Below are 16,800 nucleotides of genomic sequence, written 5' to 3'. Positions count from 1 at the left end.
TCACGATTACTCATTCCCAAATGAGAAAAAATAATCTTCGTTAAATTTATAGTTCACTCTATGGATTCACTAAAATATCGTCACCCCATAATACAAGACATTATGTACGCATATGAAGCTTTTAGATCCCGATAAAACTTTTAAAACTGCATTTATTAATAAAATATGAGATCATTTGACGAACGAAACTACCTACTTACTGCGTAGAGTTATCGATTTCCCGTAAAGCTGTCTTATAAATCATTCATTAAAGGGCTGTAGCGCTTTCAGCGCTGGATCACAACGAGCGTTTCCCTTTTATTCTCTAACTTTCAGACACAAATACAATGTTTACTCTCGTATATGTTTTTGTATAAAATTAGAAAAGCACAATTTCAGTAGGAACCTAACTTCCTACTAACTCAACATTTAAGTATAAATACAATAGTAGTTTAAGTCAGACGAGAGATAATGTTCCTAAATCCGAAACCTCAATAAACTAGTAGCCAAATTCAAGCAGAAAAATGTATTCATTCAAGTTTTAATAATGTACCTATTTTCAATACCATTTTCGTTGTAATTTTTGGCACGCCACATGCTATCTTTCCGATATTAAATTACAACCTTGCAAAGATTGTGGCCTTTTCAGCATTTGACAGTAGCGAATTTAAACGTATATTTCTGTGTTGTACTTGAGACCTTAGAACTTATATCTCAAGGTGGGTGGCGCATTTAGGTTGTAGATGTCTATGGGCTCCAGTAGCCACTTAACACAATGAAAATAAAAAAAAAAACGTTTCAGAGCTATAAAATGATAGCCATTCCTGCCTAGTTCAGTTCCTAAATTACTTATAAAATTAAATAACAGTTGAATTTTCATAACTTTTTTTTTTGGGTCTTTTTAATTTCGCAAAATCGTTAGTCGGAGAACTTTTTGATATCTATAAAACGGCTAGGAAAAGAGAAAGATTCAATTTTTTTTATTTGGCCTTTGAAGATAACTTATTTGATTGTTTTTTTTATTTGATTTGATTTGACACCAGCGTCCCGTATGCTTAGTGCAAGTTTTTTACTTTCTTTACTTTCTCGATAGCGTAAGTTAACCCAATTTTGTATGTAGTTGGAACAGCGCCCCTAACGACAAACCTAGGCAAACGATCCCATTCCATACAAATATCAGCTAACTTTTACGCCATCGAGAACGTTAAAAAATCGCACTAAGCACACCGGGCGCCAATAAGCAAGCTGAATGCAGGCAACGTTGGAGCAAGCTGGTGCAGAAACTAGACCAAGATGGTCACGACTCTCATTAATGAAGAAGTGACGAGCAGAAGAAGATTTGATTGTGTCGGTAAAATCGCCTACAAAAAAGATTCAAAGTGTAATAAAAAGTTTCAGATTCTCGGAAACAATTTCAACACACCGCGCTTAAACATTATAAAGAGGCACTTTGGATGCCAGCGCTGCATCGCTGTATTCGAACAATTTGAATAACGTTAATAAAATTTGGACATGCGTGTTACACTGTCACTTTCCCGCCTTTTATAAACGATTACACGGAGATTTTTCATGGTCTCGCTCCAACTTATAATATAAACATATAATATAACAATATAATATGAACATATAGTATAAACAAACATAATAATTATTCATTTTCTTGAACAAATCCTTTTTTGTAATTCACTAACAGTCTATGAGATAAAGAATTTGGAAAATTAAAAATATATTAGATTATTGCATTTGTTTTTACTATTACGTGTCTTGGAGGCTTATTTCAGCCACAGCAAACTAATGGACATTAATAAACACTCCCAACAATTGCGTATTTATGTTAAGTAATGTACCCAATGTTCGAAATAAACGGCTTTTATGAATTACTTAACTAATCGTTATTGCGACTTTTCGGTTGTTAAAATCTTAGAATAATAATAATATAATCTTAGAATAATTACAAAGTATTATGACAATATTCAATATTGTAGTAGTTCAAAATTGCCGTATTCAATATTAGTAATACATCAATTTCTACTAAAGAAAAGTATTTAAGACTTTTGCGCGTACTGTATCGACATCGTTGATATCACGTTCCTAAAATAGGTATTCAAACAAAGCAAGGACTAAATAAAAAATAGGCGTTCAATGCAGCGTACACATACCTTTAAAATATACCCATACCTATACATCCAAAGTGAATATGACACGGATTTTTTGTCCCGCCTGTCTGTTCAAATGTTTGCGTTGTGTCTGTGGCACGGAGGGCTGCCTCCCCCGGCCCTCTTCGGCCTCCTCCGCTCTCCAGCCACTAGTCTGGCTTTGTTTACGAATCAGTGCGGTCGTCTCCGTCCCTTGTAAAAACGCCCACGCGTTTCAGATTTATAAATAAAACTGCATCTGACGACATCCTGTAGTGTGTTTACAAAAGAAATAACATAACCACAATTGAATGTTGGCTTAAAATAAAAAAAATATACATTAACATTTTTGGAAGGCAAAGTTAGTGACAAATTTCAAAAAAGTTAATAATGTTTCGGCTTTCGTTAACTTGAACGAAAATAAATTAAACGAACGGTAAGCTAGTCGTGCGTTCGAAAATAAACAAATAAACCAAACAGAGACCGCTCTTCGCGAGTAAATTATGGCCATCTTTTGAATTCCGCATCCAATAATGGATTGGCGCGAAAAACTTTTCGGTAAAGTGCTCGTGAAATGCGAATCAGTGTCACAGGGTGGCCAATATGACAACGTGCCGACAGTAGAAGCTTTGAATGATTGTGTGGAGGAAGGCGAAGGTGCTGTGTGCGGTATTTATTTTTCTTTCGCGAACATTAGCGATAATAGTGACGATTTTGGTCTGCGCTTAGAGGAGATTCATAGACGAGTCCGCCCGCGGCTGCAAGTTGTTCAAGTTGTGTTATGGGCTCATGTCGGTACACCTGAAGGTCCGGTGGAGAGAGAGACTGGTTTCTACAAGAGTCTAATGGGAAAACCGTGGTTTGCTGTGCCCTATCATGATGTGGACATAAAGGTATCAAATATATCTAATTCATTTTTATTAGTTTCTCAAAGCAAACAGAAAATGTATTCTTCATCTTTTTGCCCGCGAAACATATTGCTTTCATAAAGTTTCGAACAAATGATAGTTTCAGAATCAATTCCAGATTAAAATGTAATCCTCTGTCATTGGGCATGAAAAGTCCCGATTCGTACATCTCAATGGGATATTGTAGTGGGCTTTATATAAAAAACAGGAACGGATGCGAAAAAATATCAGTTTTTTTATATATATTTTTATTGCTTAGGTGGGTGGACGAGCTAAGGGGTTACCGGAGGCCATAGACATCTACAACGTAAATGCCGCCATCTACCTTGAGATATAAGTTCTAAGGTCTCAGTATAATGACAACGGCTGTCCCACCCTTTAAACCGAAATAGCAGAAATAGGCAGGGTGATAGTACCTACCCGTGCGGACTCACAAGACGTCCTACCACCAGCTGTAGCTATTCTTCCATTATTACCGAAAACGTCCTTGTGGTCGTTCAAGCTGTTTTGAAGCAGCAGAGGAAATCGTGAATGCGTCAACCTACCGTTACAATTTGGACATGACATTCAGTTATCAAGCGAAGTCACCAATACTAACATTTCTTTACCCTTTCTATATAATAGCGTTATTCCGTTTTGTGATCGAGGAAGTTATCTGTTAAGGATTCATCACTCAATGGTCAATGAATCCGAAATCTCATCCGAATCTCAGTCCGGAGAGACGTCGGAATGTGCAATAGAGCCTTCGAAGATGACTGAATTATCAAACTACCCAAATAAATAAATAAAAAACATATACAATTAAAAAGGTTTTCATGTACAACCTTCAACCCTTTCAGCATTGCCTAAGTTCCTTATACATCTGTAGTGCTTTCTCATCAAGTTCATGTCCTAGATTAAGCGCTTAATCTCAGGCCAAGATCTTGCTCATTTCTATTACTACCAAAGTCAACATACTTTATTTTAAATAAACTTATCTACCCTTAACTAAAAAAGCACTAGACTTTAAAAAGAAAAAATCAAATAAATCAAATTAAACCTAAATTAAACCTTTTGTTTTTAATTGACACTAGTTGACTCGGCAGACTTCGTGTGCCTCAATCGATAAATAAAAGACCTAAACTTTATTTAATTCCAATTTTCATATTTATCCACCTTTTAAACCTTCTCTGGACTTCGACAAATAATTCAAGACCAAAATTAGCCAAATCGGTCCAGCCGTTCTCGATTTTTAGCGAGACTAACGAACAGCAATTAATTTTTAAATATATAGATATACCTAATCAGGTCATAAATTCTGTCACATGTTTAATGTAAAATAATTGAAACAAGTTTATTCATTATGTAACCATTCATATACCAAAATGAACTTAACAAAACATAGATTCTTATGACACTAAAGTTTATTCAAAATGACCTCCGTGATTTTGAATACAGGCCTTCAATCTGCGCGGCCAGTCGTCTATCGCACGAGGTCCATGTCAATATCGGCGGCTGCCTTAATCAAGGATGTCTTGAGTGACTCCAAATTGGGACGAGGCTTTGAGCACGCCTTTTCCTCCAAGTGTTGCCATATCTTGTAATCTAATGCCCGTATCTTTAGACGTTTCGAAAAATAGTCCTCCACTCTTAACTCATCCGATGATGCTCGAGAATTCCCTCCAAACATACTCGAGTTTGGTATTTTTAGTCGACCATTACAATATTCCTCAACTGTCCTCGAGTGAGGTAATAATGATGAAAATTTGATCAAGCTAGCATCAAACCCATAGAGTTCTGTAGTCTATGGTCATTGTTTAATGTCAAAGTCAAGCTGCCGCTGTCTGTTTGACACTAGATGAACTTGTTTGATGTGTTGGTTGCTGAGTTATTCGTAAATATGTGTGCGTGCGGTAAATCTGAAAAGTGTATTATTTATTTTCTAACCTATTATTATTTTAGATTTCGGATCCGGCTTTGTATTTTTATTCGCCGCTTTTGTGTGATTTTGGTTGCATCGTGTGTTGAAGTGCTTTTCCACAACCACCAGTTTATTATTATATAAATAAAACTTATAATCACATTGACTTTATTTATCAGGTAGTAAGCAAAATATGACTCTTATGTAGGTAAATAAAATAAAGTGTTTCAAATGTCTAACTTCGAACTATTTACTTTATTAATAAATATTATCAAAATTAAATTATCAAAATATGCGGGAATCATGCACAGATCCAGGCCATTGCACAACAATATCATATATTTCCATTTGCGGTCCACATACTATTTGGACATTGATAGAAAACCAGCCTTGAGGAACGTTCAAGGTACGTCGCGACGTACCTTGACTTGACAGTTTGCTTACTTCACTCCGGTTAGGAAAATTTTCCAAAGACGTTTGAGTGGAGTTTATTTTTACGACTAATCATACCATAACGCGCGTTGGAGGTTGAGTCGAGTCGAGTTAAGCTCGTGTGAACGACTAAAGATACGGGTGTTACGGATTCAAATCTGGACTAGAGGAGGGCCAGTCTTCGTGCCGGATGAAGTCAATTTCACGCGCCGCCAGCCAGTCTTGTGTGCTCTTCGCTTTATGAGCTGGCGCCGAATCTTGTTGGAATACCCAGTGCCTGTTATTGAACATGGCATGAGCAATAGGTTCCACAAGGTTCGTCAGGACTGTATTTTGATACACAACTGCATTCGTTTTTACACCTTTCTCACAAAAATGTACCTCTGTTAAGCCCCAATAAGAAACTCCCAACCATACCATGAGCGAGGATAGAAAATGACCTCGTTGGACACGAGGAATACGGTTGCTCGCTTCTTCACTACTGTGTGCGTACACCTTATCATTTTGTTTGTTGTAGCTCTCTTCTACGGCAAACATTTTTTTATCCGAAAAAAGAATTTCCCGATATTTTTTTCCCGGGTACCGCTTCAACAAAGCGCGGCATCTCTTCAGTCTCAGGTCCATTAGACGAGTATTCAAACGGTGTCCTGTTTTTCTTCGATATGCCCGAAGCCCTAAGTCTTCATTTAACACCCTTTTCACCGTGTTTCTGCTTAACCCCATCTGAAGGGCCAACAGTTTCTGCTTACGTTTGGGATTTCTTTGAATTCGCGCCTTCACAGCTTTTATCACTGCTGGAGTCCTAACAGACCGAGGGCGACCACTTCTTGACCTGTCATCTACACTAGAGTCTTCATTGTATCGTTTGATGGTACGATAAACGAATCTTTTGGTTATATTCAAAATTTTCAGTATGTTAAAAATTTGAATTGGCGCGTAACCGCAACGATGCAACGCAATTACTGCAACACGGTATTCTTTAAGCGTCCACTCCATATTTAAAAATGAGTAAAATTCTAAAAGTATACATTTTTATTTTCATGAACAATTCGAAATTCGAATTCAGTAAACTTTTTTGTGGCCAGCATTCTAAAAGAAAAGTTTTTACTGTGTGACAATACTTATGACCTGACTAGTTAGAATAGATGTTATTTCGATCTTCCATGAATACATATAAACACTCCGTTCTTATTTCGAAATGAAATATTAAAAACGCATTGCTAACATTTACTAACAGCCAAAGAAAGATCTTACTAATTCGTCCGATCTAAAGCGCTTCTATAAAACGGAAGATTCTCGAAAAAGATTAGCAGTAACCATTCTCGCTTTTAATACTCGCGAAAGAATAAAATCGGAGGAAAAGTATGTTCTAAAGAATCCTTGCATACCGCCCGTTGAAACGTTTCCTTCTAAGGGCTCGCCCTGCTGAGTACCTTTCCTCATCATTGAGAACGTCCACAAAAATCAACGAAAACAGAATACTCACACGAAATAAAATCTACTAAATTTACATTTACATTCACGATGTGTTCATATACAGGTTTTTTTTTATGATTGAAAGATTACTGGTGGCCCGGAGGCCTTTCCAGTTTCACCAGGTCAGGTGGGCGAGCAAAAGCTCAGCCAGGAGGGTTATATAAAGGTACTCAATGTTGTAGTAAAAAATCCGAATTGAAATCGCATTGACAATGATCCTAGAATTGTATTTTCTTCAAATCGGGCGAGTCGTAAACAGAATTTAAAAAAATTAAGATTTAAACGCGCATTTTTACCGTCATTATGACGTGTCGAATATATTATATTCATAGCCACCGTTGAATGTCAGTCACGATAGATAATATAAATAATATTTACGACTAGCAGATACCGGAGAAAGTACTGTATTACCAAGTACTCCATCACCTAGTACAAAGTAAATTAGGATGTCTAGTCATTCGTGTGGGACCACAAAAACTTTTAAAGAGTAAAACTAGTTAGAATTCTAATCCTAGAATCAACAACTGCTCGTTTACGAAGGTTAAAAACAAATTATGTATAAATTCAAGAAATCCAACCAATGGGCGTTCGTAAATTGACCATCGAATTTCTAAATGTGCTCGAGAATATTAACAAAAATTATGATCGAACAATTTCAAGTAATTAGTACAATATGAAAATGATTCAATAATGTAACCAATAATAATACCAATAATGTCAATAATATCAAGCGAGAAGTAATTTTAAAATTCTTAAATTAATTTAAAAGTCTGAATAAACTGGACCTTCTGTATTTTGTTCGCGACGCGGAGCTGCGTCACTTAGTAGCCATGTATCACCGTAACTTCCCCCCATTTCAAGAGGGTTTTTTTATATTCGCCCCATGAAACAGGTGCACCGTCGTTCATTAATAACGGTGTTTTAGGGGGGAAACGCTGGCTTGGGAGCCATTGGTTAAATTAAATTTATAAAAATGAAACAAGGGGCCCATCGCTTGTCTTTTAATCGATTGTATTGAGAAAGCATTCCTTAATATCATTATCTTGTCGATATTAGTACTGTTAAATGTTCCACCAAGGTACAACTTAAAACTGTATTAGCACTTAGAACACTTTACAAATACTGTAAAATTCTCAATTCGCCTCTTCCGCCTCGCTTCAGGTGATCCGTTCGCTATTTCACTTCGAATGGTTCCGATTACTGACTGACTACGTGCTATCTCTGCAACGCTTTTATAGTCGATACGACATCTCTAACATCGTCGAGAACATTCCTCACAAGTCGATCCCTTTCCATGCGTGCTTCCGCTATCTGACACTAGATGGCGTTGTACTTCTCCAGCATTCTAGATGTTACTAGATCCTTTGGTATTCGTTTCAGCTATTCGGTGATAGATGGCGTTACTCTTACGGGCGTAACAGTACGATACGTTTACGTCGGTTATACTCTATAACTATTAATGACCATCGTCTAATACGCGTTTCCAAACATCACTTAGACGCCCCTTTTTATCAAACCTTCACCGTCTTTGTCGATTAACATTCAAATACGTAATGGATTAAAACAAAAATTAAATGATGATGAGAATTACTAGATTTCATCGGATGCTTTTGCCGAAGTCCTAATTTGTTGGTGCCCTTGCCTAAAAGTTCATAAAGTACTTTTTTTTCGATGGAAGGACCGCGTCTGGTCCTTCCATTCCAACCTTGCTGCTTGGCTTGAAAGAAAAATACGAGCTCAAAAGTTCAGCTAGAAATGGATGATTTGCTAATAAGTACCCAGCAGCAAACTCGCGTTTCTCAAATCCGATTTCTAAATCTTGTCAAGAAAATGTCAAATTTTCTTTTTTTTAATCCAATAATACTCGTCAGAACTTAAGTAGTCAGAAATTTCAACAATCGACCGAAGAAAACGCGATCTGTCTTCAAACCATTTATTTCTTCTCGTTCATTCAAATTATTTATTAAGGAGGGGAGATAAAACGTCGCTCACTGAACCAGAAATAAAAATATTGACTCGAGAGCAATGAATAATTTAATTCAACGATTTTGTATATTTACCCGCTGTTATTCAAACACATAATTACGTCATGTTATTTAATAATTTACTTTTTTACGATTTCATGATGAAAGGTGGCTTTAAAAAAAGGTGAGTGATCCTGTGGCGGGTAGCCATCATACAGCGCGAGATATTTGACAGATGCCTGAATCTCTCTTACGACATTTTCAAGATAAGTTTGCATATATACAAGTTTCGAACGACAACATTAGGACCGTCGGTCTACCGAGCAATATCACCCGCTCGGTGGAAGATCTTTCCCTCCGTCGTTATATCTCGTCGTGGCCTAAAGGATAAGACGTCCGGTGCATTCGTATGTAGCGATGCACCGGTGTTCGAATCCCACAGGCGGGTACCAATTTGTCCAATGAAATACATACGTCCACAACACAACATACAACAACTTTAAAAACAAAAATATACCATATTCCGCCACCATCATTGTCAGTAAACAAATCTTCCATTGTTATCAATTCACTCGAAATCCATTGTTCGCGAATTGCATTGTGCTCTTGATTCCTCGATGATTGATGTCGTTTATTATATGATATCCTGTCGGCTCGTGAAGTTTTATATCTGCGAATAAAAAAATTTGTGTTCAGTTAAAATGAGGCCTCAAGTAACGCAGAGGGTGTGCTCCTGATTCCAACAAAATAACCATTGTAGTTTCCACAAGTAGCTTCTTGCCCGTTCACGTCTAGAGAAAAAAGATCGCAATGTTTTTCTATCAACTCGACAATCTGTGAGTAGACATACCTACACAAATATTACGTTGTCTACAAGACAACGCTTGACCACGGCACATCAGACGCTCCCTGAGCTGTGTGCTTAGTGCTTTTTTTTTCCTACCTAAGCTGATAGCCTTGAGAGGCTATATCAGCGTCGCCTCAACTACTAGTTAGGTGGTGAGCTCACGGGGCTCAAATCTGACGACGTTGCTAACACTAACCTTAGGAAGATCAGTGCTTCACAGAATCTACCACCGGATCCGAAACGCGACGCACTGAGAAGATGCGGCCAGAAACTCAGTGGGCTGTGTCTGTGAGACTTTTTGCGTACTAAACGGTAATTCCCTAAGTCTTATTAAACTAAAACACCACAAGGCTGTCCACTATTTGCTTCCAGCGTATTCTCAAGTAGTTCGGCCTACCGAGGACAAGAAGGTAGAAAAGTATAGTGCATCGAGTGACCAATACTTCAAGCTAGACACGACCTTCAGCAATGAAGAAACCGACTAAGAAGAAGATTAAAACCTGAGAAGTTGTTTATAAAAACATGTTTAAAAACAACATTGTTACATATCGTATTCATTTACAAAGATACAAAGAACTTGTATGTTATGTTCTGTATGTATAGTCAATGCTCAATCGGGTCTCTCTCTTCTCTGTCTCAATCGGCACTCATCTAACTTGCCCGGCAGTAGTCTGTATTCGTAATAATCTACTTCAATCGACGAGTCGGTGGCGTGTTTTGACACGGGACGTGATATGTGTACAATACAGACAGGGCGTTGAATGAACATAAGCATAACTCATTCTGAAAACAAAATCGTGACCAAATTATTTTTGGGTATCTTTTTGACGATACGGTGCAGCCCGATAAGTTGGTTCTATTAAATCCGCACCACACTAGAAACCCACATCCACGAAGCCTTTCACGCGGCCAATAATTGGCGAATTTTGGAAAGACATTACAAAAAAATAAAATCGTGTCTAAAAATAAATATCTAATAATATGTGTCTAATAGGCCGTTTTCCAATTACAGCACAAGAGCGCATTATGCGGCATAATTCTCAACTAAGCTTCAGCATAATTCGGCATTGTGCGTCACTGAGTCGCATTATGCTCTGTAATTGGAAAACGGCCACAATAAAAATCCTGCCTAATAATAAAAAATCCTGTCTAAATATATAAAAAAAAAAATGATGGTCACGACCCTCAGCATTGAGGAAACGACGCGAGGAGGAAGAGGATCTTTTTGACGAATGCGATTGAAATTACGGGCCAGTTTATTACCGGTCTAACCGCTTGTAAATTGTACCGGTAATGGTTTTGATGCTTTTTTGGAACGGAGATATTGCTTTTGACTAAAAGGCCTTACCAATTTCACCAGGACTGGTGAGGGAGCTCATGCACTCAGCTGGGAGGGGAAAGGTTTGCGAACAACAGCCCGTGCTCCTCCAAAAAAGCACTAACGGATCGCATTAGAATTTGGCAGCTGTTTTGGCGAATAAAACTACCACCGCACCGTATAGAATACAAATAACTAATTTGACGTGACAAAACTTTTTAGAATCACATTATGTCTCTGCAAATCGTCTTTCGAAAAACATAAAAATCAATATGTCCAGACGCGGGTGTGATTTCAAGTTCATTGATCTGCGGCGTCTTTATAACCTTCGCACTCGCGTCAACATCTAACAATCCTTAGTCGCACGCACGTCGTTTTTATGCGAATCTTTTTGGCGATTAATCCTCAAGAATCGATTTCATTTAAATCCTTGGTACAACAATACCTATAGTAAAATCAAGCGTTGACAAAAAAAGCAATATGTATATGTATCAAGTAGAATAATAGACTTTACCGTGTTACACTTAAATATCAAATTGTATTGTAATCAATGACTACACCCCATGGTGATTCAATCTATATAATATATTAATACGGGAAACAAAAACTTTGTACCCCTTTTTACGAAAATTGCGCGGATGGAGGAGTATGAAATTTCCCACACATTACAGAGAATATAGAGAAGCTAACAGTGCTAATATTTTTTTAAATAATACATAAAAGATACATAATTAAAATCAATAAAGAAAACATTACACACACTATCATGTATTTGACACACACATAAACATATTCTTTGTTTATTGTCAAACTTTTGTTATTGCTTAATGTCTGTGGTCAAATTGAGAATAGGTTAATATTGTTTGTCTTTAATGTTATTTGTCTATGGTGTGGTCTTGGCGAACTCTGTGGGTATAGAACTTTAATAAGTCTTTGAAAAAAGAACCTATTAATATCCAAACTTATAATTTCAATTAACTATAGTCGAATTTCGACTACTGCGGGACCACTAGTAGTGTTAAAAACGTGACTTTAGTCATTTTCTTAGTTATCTCACTACCGACAATTTTTTTATGTATTAACGTTAAATTGCACGAATTGAATTAAGATAATCACCAGTTTTTCTAATTCAAATAACTTTTTTTACTTGTTTAAACAGTAGGACGAGTTCACGACCTAGCTGGTGTTAAATGGCTACCGGAGCCCATAACCATCAACAAAATAAATGCCGCCAGCCATCTTGATTCATCAGTTTTAGTCTCAGTCACCTAAGCAAAACTTGCTTCACGGCAGAAATAGGCATGGTGGTGGTACTTACTCGTGCGGACCCAGATACGCCTTACCACCAGTAAAATCAATTTAACTTAAGTAATTCAGTTGTCTCGTTACCTTTATCTTCATAACATAAATATTTACATTGGAGTGTGGAGTAACGAGAACGGATAGAATACGGAATGTATATGTTAGAGGAAGTCTGAAAGTGGCACCTGTGACAGAGAAGCTGAGGAGTGCGCGTTTGGGATGGTATGGACATTTGATGAGACGAAATGAAAATGAGGTTGTTAAGAGAGTGTTAACTATGAATGTGGAAGGATATAGAGGAAGAGGTAGACCTAAGAAGAAATAGATGGATTGTGTGAAAGACGATATGGGTAAGAGGGGAGTGAGCAAAGAAATGGTATATGATAGAAGAGTATGGAAGGAGAAAACATGTTGCGCCGACCCCAGGTGACTGGGAGAAGGGCAGGATAATGATGATGATGATGATAAATATTTACATTTATTATTGATTTTAATACTAGAAAATCGTCTATGGCCGAAAATGTGGTAAATGGCGCATATAATTTCAAGTAATTAATTAAATACATAACAAACGTAATTTATGCAAAAAAAACATGCCAAATAGATTTATTACCGTTTAATTTAAAACAATTTGAGATTTAGGCACCAGAAACACGTCACGGTTTTGCGTAGCAAGCAAACTCGCATACTTAAGGGAACCCTAGCACAAGGGTTGAGGTTGTCGAAAATCTCATCTATAGAGGCTATTTAAAAGCTCGCGGTCCACTCGATGTTAAGCGAATATCATACGGACTTGGACACTACAAACAGGAATACCGCTACTAAGCACTAGCCCATAAATAAATAAAAATATATATTACTAGCTGTACCCGTCCGCTTCGCTGGGCATTTAAAATTAACATTATTATTTCTCATCCCCACAACGATTCTCATCATTAACCCAGTCCAACACTCATATAAATATTAGCCTATCCATTAGGTAAGTACATGTATTTTCTACATGGTTACCAAGTTTCAAGTCAATCGGACACTTGCCGATACATCACCCCCTAGAATTATCGAGAATATTCCACATATCTCTAGTAGTAGTTTCCGCTATCTGTCAATAGATGGCGTTGTACTTCTCGTGCGTTCTAGGCGCTACTAGATCCTTCGATATTTGTTCGACTATTCGGCGATAGACAGCGTTACTCATACCGGCGTGACAATATTTAACATTTAACAGCCAAAAGCAAATAAACTTCAACGAAAGTCATATCCAAATCTCAGGGAAAATCTAAAAATGACCTTATATTTCAAAGAACTAAGCTATAACCTAACTATGCTAGATCTAGTCTATAGATCTAGCACTATCCGCTTAGTGGCAACACTTTTTATCAGGGTTGACGTCTTGCGGAGGGCTCTCGAGACCCCGCCGACCTCTCCCTCCAGACATTTACACCGCTTTCATTAGAAGAGAGGGTTAAAACAATACCTCCTGAACCATGAAACTGTCGTTATGTACAAATCTCGAACCTGCGTTTTGTTGGGAAATGAAAATCCTGCAAACATCCATTACCTTGTTTTTTCGTAAATAATGTATTTGAAACAACATCTTTTTTCTCGTGTATGATTAAATTTAAATTCGTAATAAATGGGACAAACGTAGCGCAGACGAACGTAATGTTCTCAGGTACTATTGAAAAACCCAATTCCGCAGTCGATGGTGTGTATCGCATAGAGATTATGGATACATCTCAAACAGTTCCTCAGAACACCTAATATTTACCCATTGGTACTAATAACTCAGAGAATTGTCGTTGTCCCGCAGCCCAAGCTATTCCAAGCCACACAATGACGTCAACTGTAACAGGTCATTAAAATCCAAATATACCTGGAATAATAAATAAATAAATAAATATTTACTAACAATCACGCCACGTTAACTGGTCCCGTGATAAGTTCGTAAAGAACTTGTGTTACAGGTACCAGATAACGGATATAAATGTAAGATTTTTATTATACGCATAAATATATTTAATATACATCCATAACCCTGGAAAATACATTTATATTTATCATACAAATATCTTCCCTTGGCGGGATTCGAACCCGCGACCCCCTTGTGTAGTGACCATATCACTTACCACTACACCAGACGGCCGTTATATGACGGAATTATGGCTATTTACCCATTAAACTAGAATGCCGATTAAAATGGGCCGTACCGATCTGTGCAGGCTTACAACAGGCCCTACAATACTGCCTTCCCCGTTGCTTAGTACAATAACAGACCCACGCCACCCGCATCCATATTTTTTTTCTACTTTTTCTCCTCCTCGAGGGGCTATGCTAGATTCATCGAGCGAGTAGGTGAGCTCACAGTGCTCTAACCTGAGGACGTTGCAAACACAGCCTCTAACAAAAGCAGTGCTACGCAAAATCCACCATAGGATCGGAAACGCGACCCACTGAGAAGATCCGGCGAGAAACTTAGTGGGCTAATTCAGCTGATTCGTGGGATCCTCATTATAACGTCGGCCCAGCTAACCTCCCATCCATATTGTGCCCAAGGTCAATACTCTGAGTTTATATCTTGAACTCTATCTGATATCATGACCCTGTATACTGCCACTGGAGCTTGACAACTCTTGAGCATTTTTTTCTCGGTTTTCATGTAATAAATGTGACGTATACATTACAGAATGAAAACAGAATAACATTGAAACCATTCAGCTATCTCATACACGATGGGAATTCATTATTAAGTAGACCGACTGCGGATCGGTGGCCGCCGGTCGGATGACATTGGAATACTAATCCGACTCCCCCCTGTCTGTTTTGTTTTCTTTGATTCTGCGCGAAAATCGGCTGCGTGGAAATTGAATTTATAAAAAACGATTGGGTTAAGAATTAAATCCTTTGTAGGGGTTTATCCATTAAAGGCCCTTTTCATTTGATTCAGTCTTTATGTATATTGCAGCCGTGTAGATAGGAAATTATTAGTTCGAAGTACATGTAACTAAAATTGGTCTACCACTGTATCCAACAATTAAAGAAAAATCCAAACATTCTGTCCACAAAAATCCTCTAAATTTTACTTACTATATAATAATTATAATTGATAAACTAATAAGAGCAGCCGAATTTTTCTGCTTAAGTGTCATCTTCCAACGAAGATCAACGATCATCATGTAGTTGAATGCCGGTACTATATGAACATTCGTCGACGTACGAGCAATTAGATTTTTTGGAAAAATTTCGGCTGCACTGCAGATTTAATTCGGCCCACATAGGAGACCTCCTGCGCGACCGTTTTGTGCCATTAAAATTGAATTGTAGTCAAATAAAGCCTTTCCTAGTATCAACTAGAACACATGACTTCGTGCAATATCAAATGCAGACACAGATAGCGACCACGCAATTAATATTTTCCACGAAGCCGATGTTTTCGTTCGTTAGACGAACAGTCCGTATGCTGTTTGATAAATACAGAACTTGAAATAATGGATACTGCTTTACATACCGCATCACAAAAAGCCCTAGAGAGCCGGTACCTACAATATTAGTCGTAAATCTGCACCCCAGCGTAATTTGAACAAATTAAGCGCGCCAGTGGAATGAGTTAGCGTTTTACGACTCAGGCCACCGTGGGGTTGTTAGGTACGAATTATACGTAGATACTGAGGTCGAGGATTTACTAATTCAATGTAAGCCCTCGAATGGCTTTAGTTGAATCCCCAATTTGTACATAAGCTTATGACTTAAGTTTTATGCTTTAAGTTGTCGTTTGCCAATAGACTCGGCGCCATGTGGCTTTGATTTTGTCTGCGAACTTTCTCAGGTATCTCCGATAGTTTTCTATTCTCGTATAGTTTTCAATTGATCTTCAATAAATATATAAATTTAAACGGATCAATAGATATATTTCAATTAAATAATATTAAATTTTCGTCTAAGAAATCGGTGGCCATGAAATTTGGTGCATTCAAATGAACACATTGGCGCCAGCCGACTGAGTTCCTCGCCGGATTTTCTCCGTGGGTCGCGATTCCGATCTGGTGCTAGATTCTGCGAAGCACTACTCTTACTAGGATTAGTGTTAGCAAATTATCTCAGGTTGAGCCCGTGAGCTCACCTAGCAGTTCGCGCGTAGCTGCAATAGCCTCTTAGGCTACCACAGAAATAGGTAACGAAAAAAAAACACTGGCGTGACGTTGCATCGGGATAAAACTATTATCGTTGTATGGAATAATATTAAGTATACATATTATATGACAATTTAAAGTACATATTCAAATAGACCTATAACTAAGGTGAATGACACAAAAGCAGCACGGTTTTTTTTGTCTTAATTCGCAGTTTAAAAAGGATAGTCATGATTCACTGATAGAATATGTGCTGCTCTAAACAATTGGATAGAAATTACTTTAGAGACTAGGCTAGTATCACGTTCTATGAGATTTTACAAGTTTCGATGACATTTGACATTGAATTGAGGTCTGTGGATGGTCTAGAAGAGCGAAACAATATTTTACGCTTCCAATATCGTTATTTTTG

The 16,800-nt window shown here is 37.6% G+C and overlaps 1 protein-coding gene across 1 annotated transcript in view; it reads left to right on the top strand.

Moving 5' to 3' along the window:
• The first annotated feature begins 2,209 nt into the window (after positions 1 to 2,209).
• LOC114247481 (nucleoredoxin) overlaps positions 2,210 to 16,800 on the top strand; it is a 44,378-nt gene continuing 29,787 nt past the window's right edge. The window contains exon 1 of the mRNA XM_089733567.1: positions 2,210 to 3,007. Coding sequence (XP_089589693.1) covers positions 2,648 to 3,007 — 360 coding nt within the window. The 5' untranslated portion in view covers positions 2,210 to 2,647. The remainder of the gene's footprint in view (positions 3,008 to 16,800) is intronic.

Source organism: Bombyx mandarina, chromosome 16 (genome assembly GCF_030267445.1).
Source record: "Bombyx mandarina strain Sakado chromosome 16, ASM3026744v2".
Lineage (NCBI taxonomy): Eukaryota > Metazoa > Arthropoda > Insecta > Lepidoptera > Bombycidae > Bombyx > Bombyx mandarina.
This window is presented reverse-complemented; position numbering and strand designations above follow the sequence as displayed.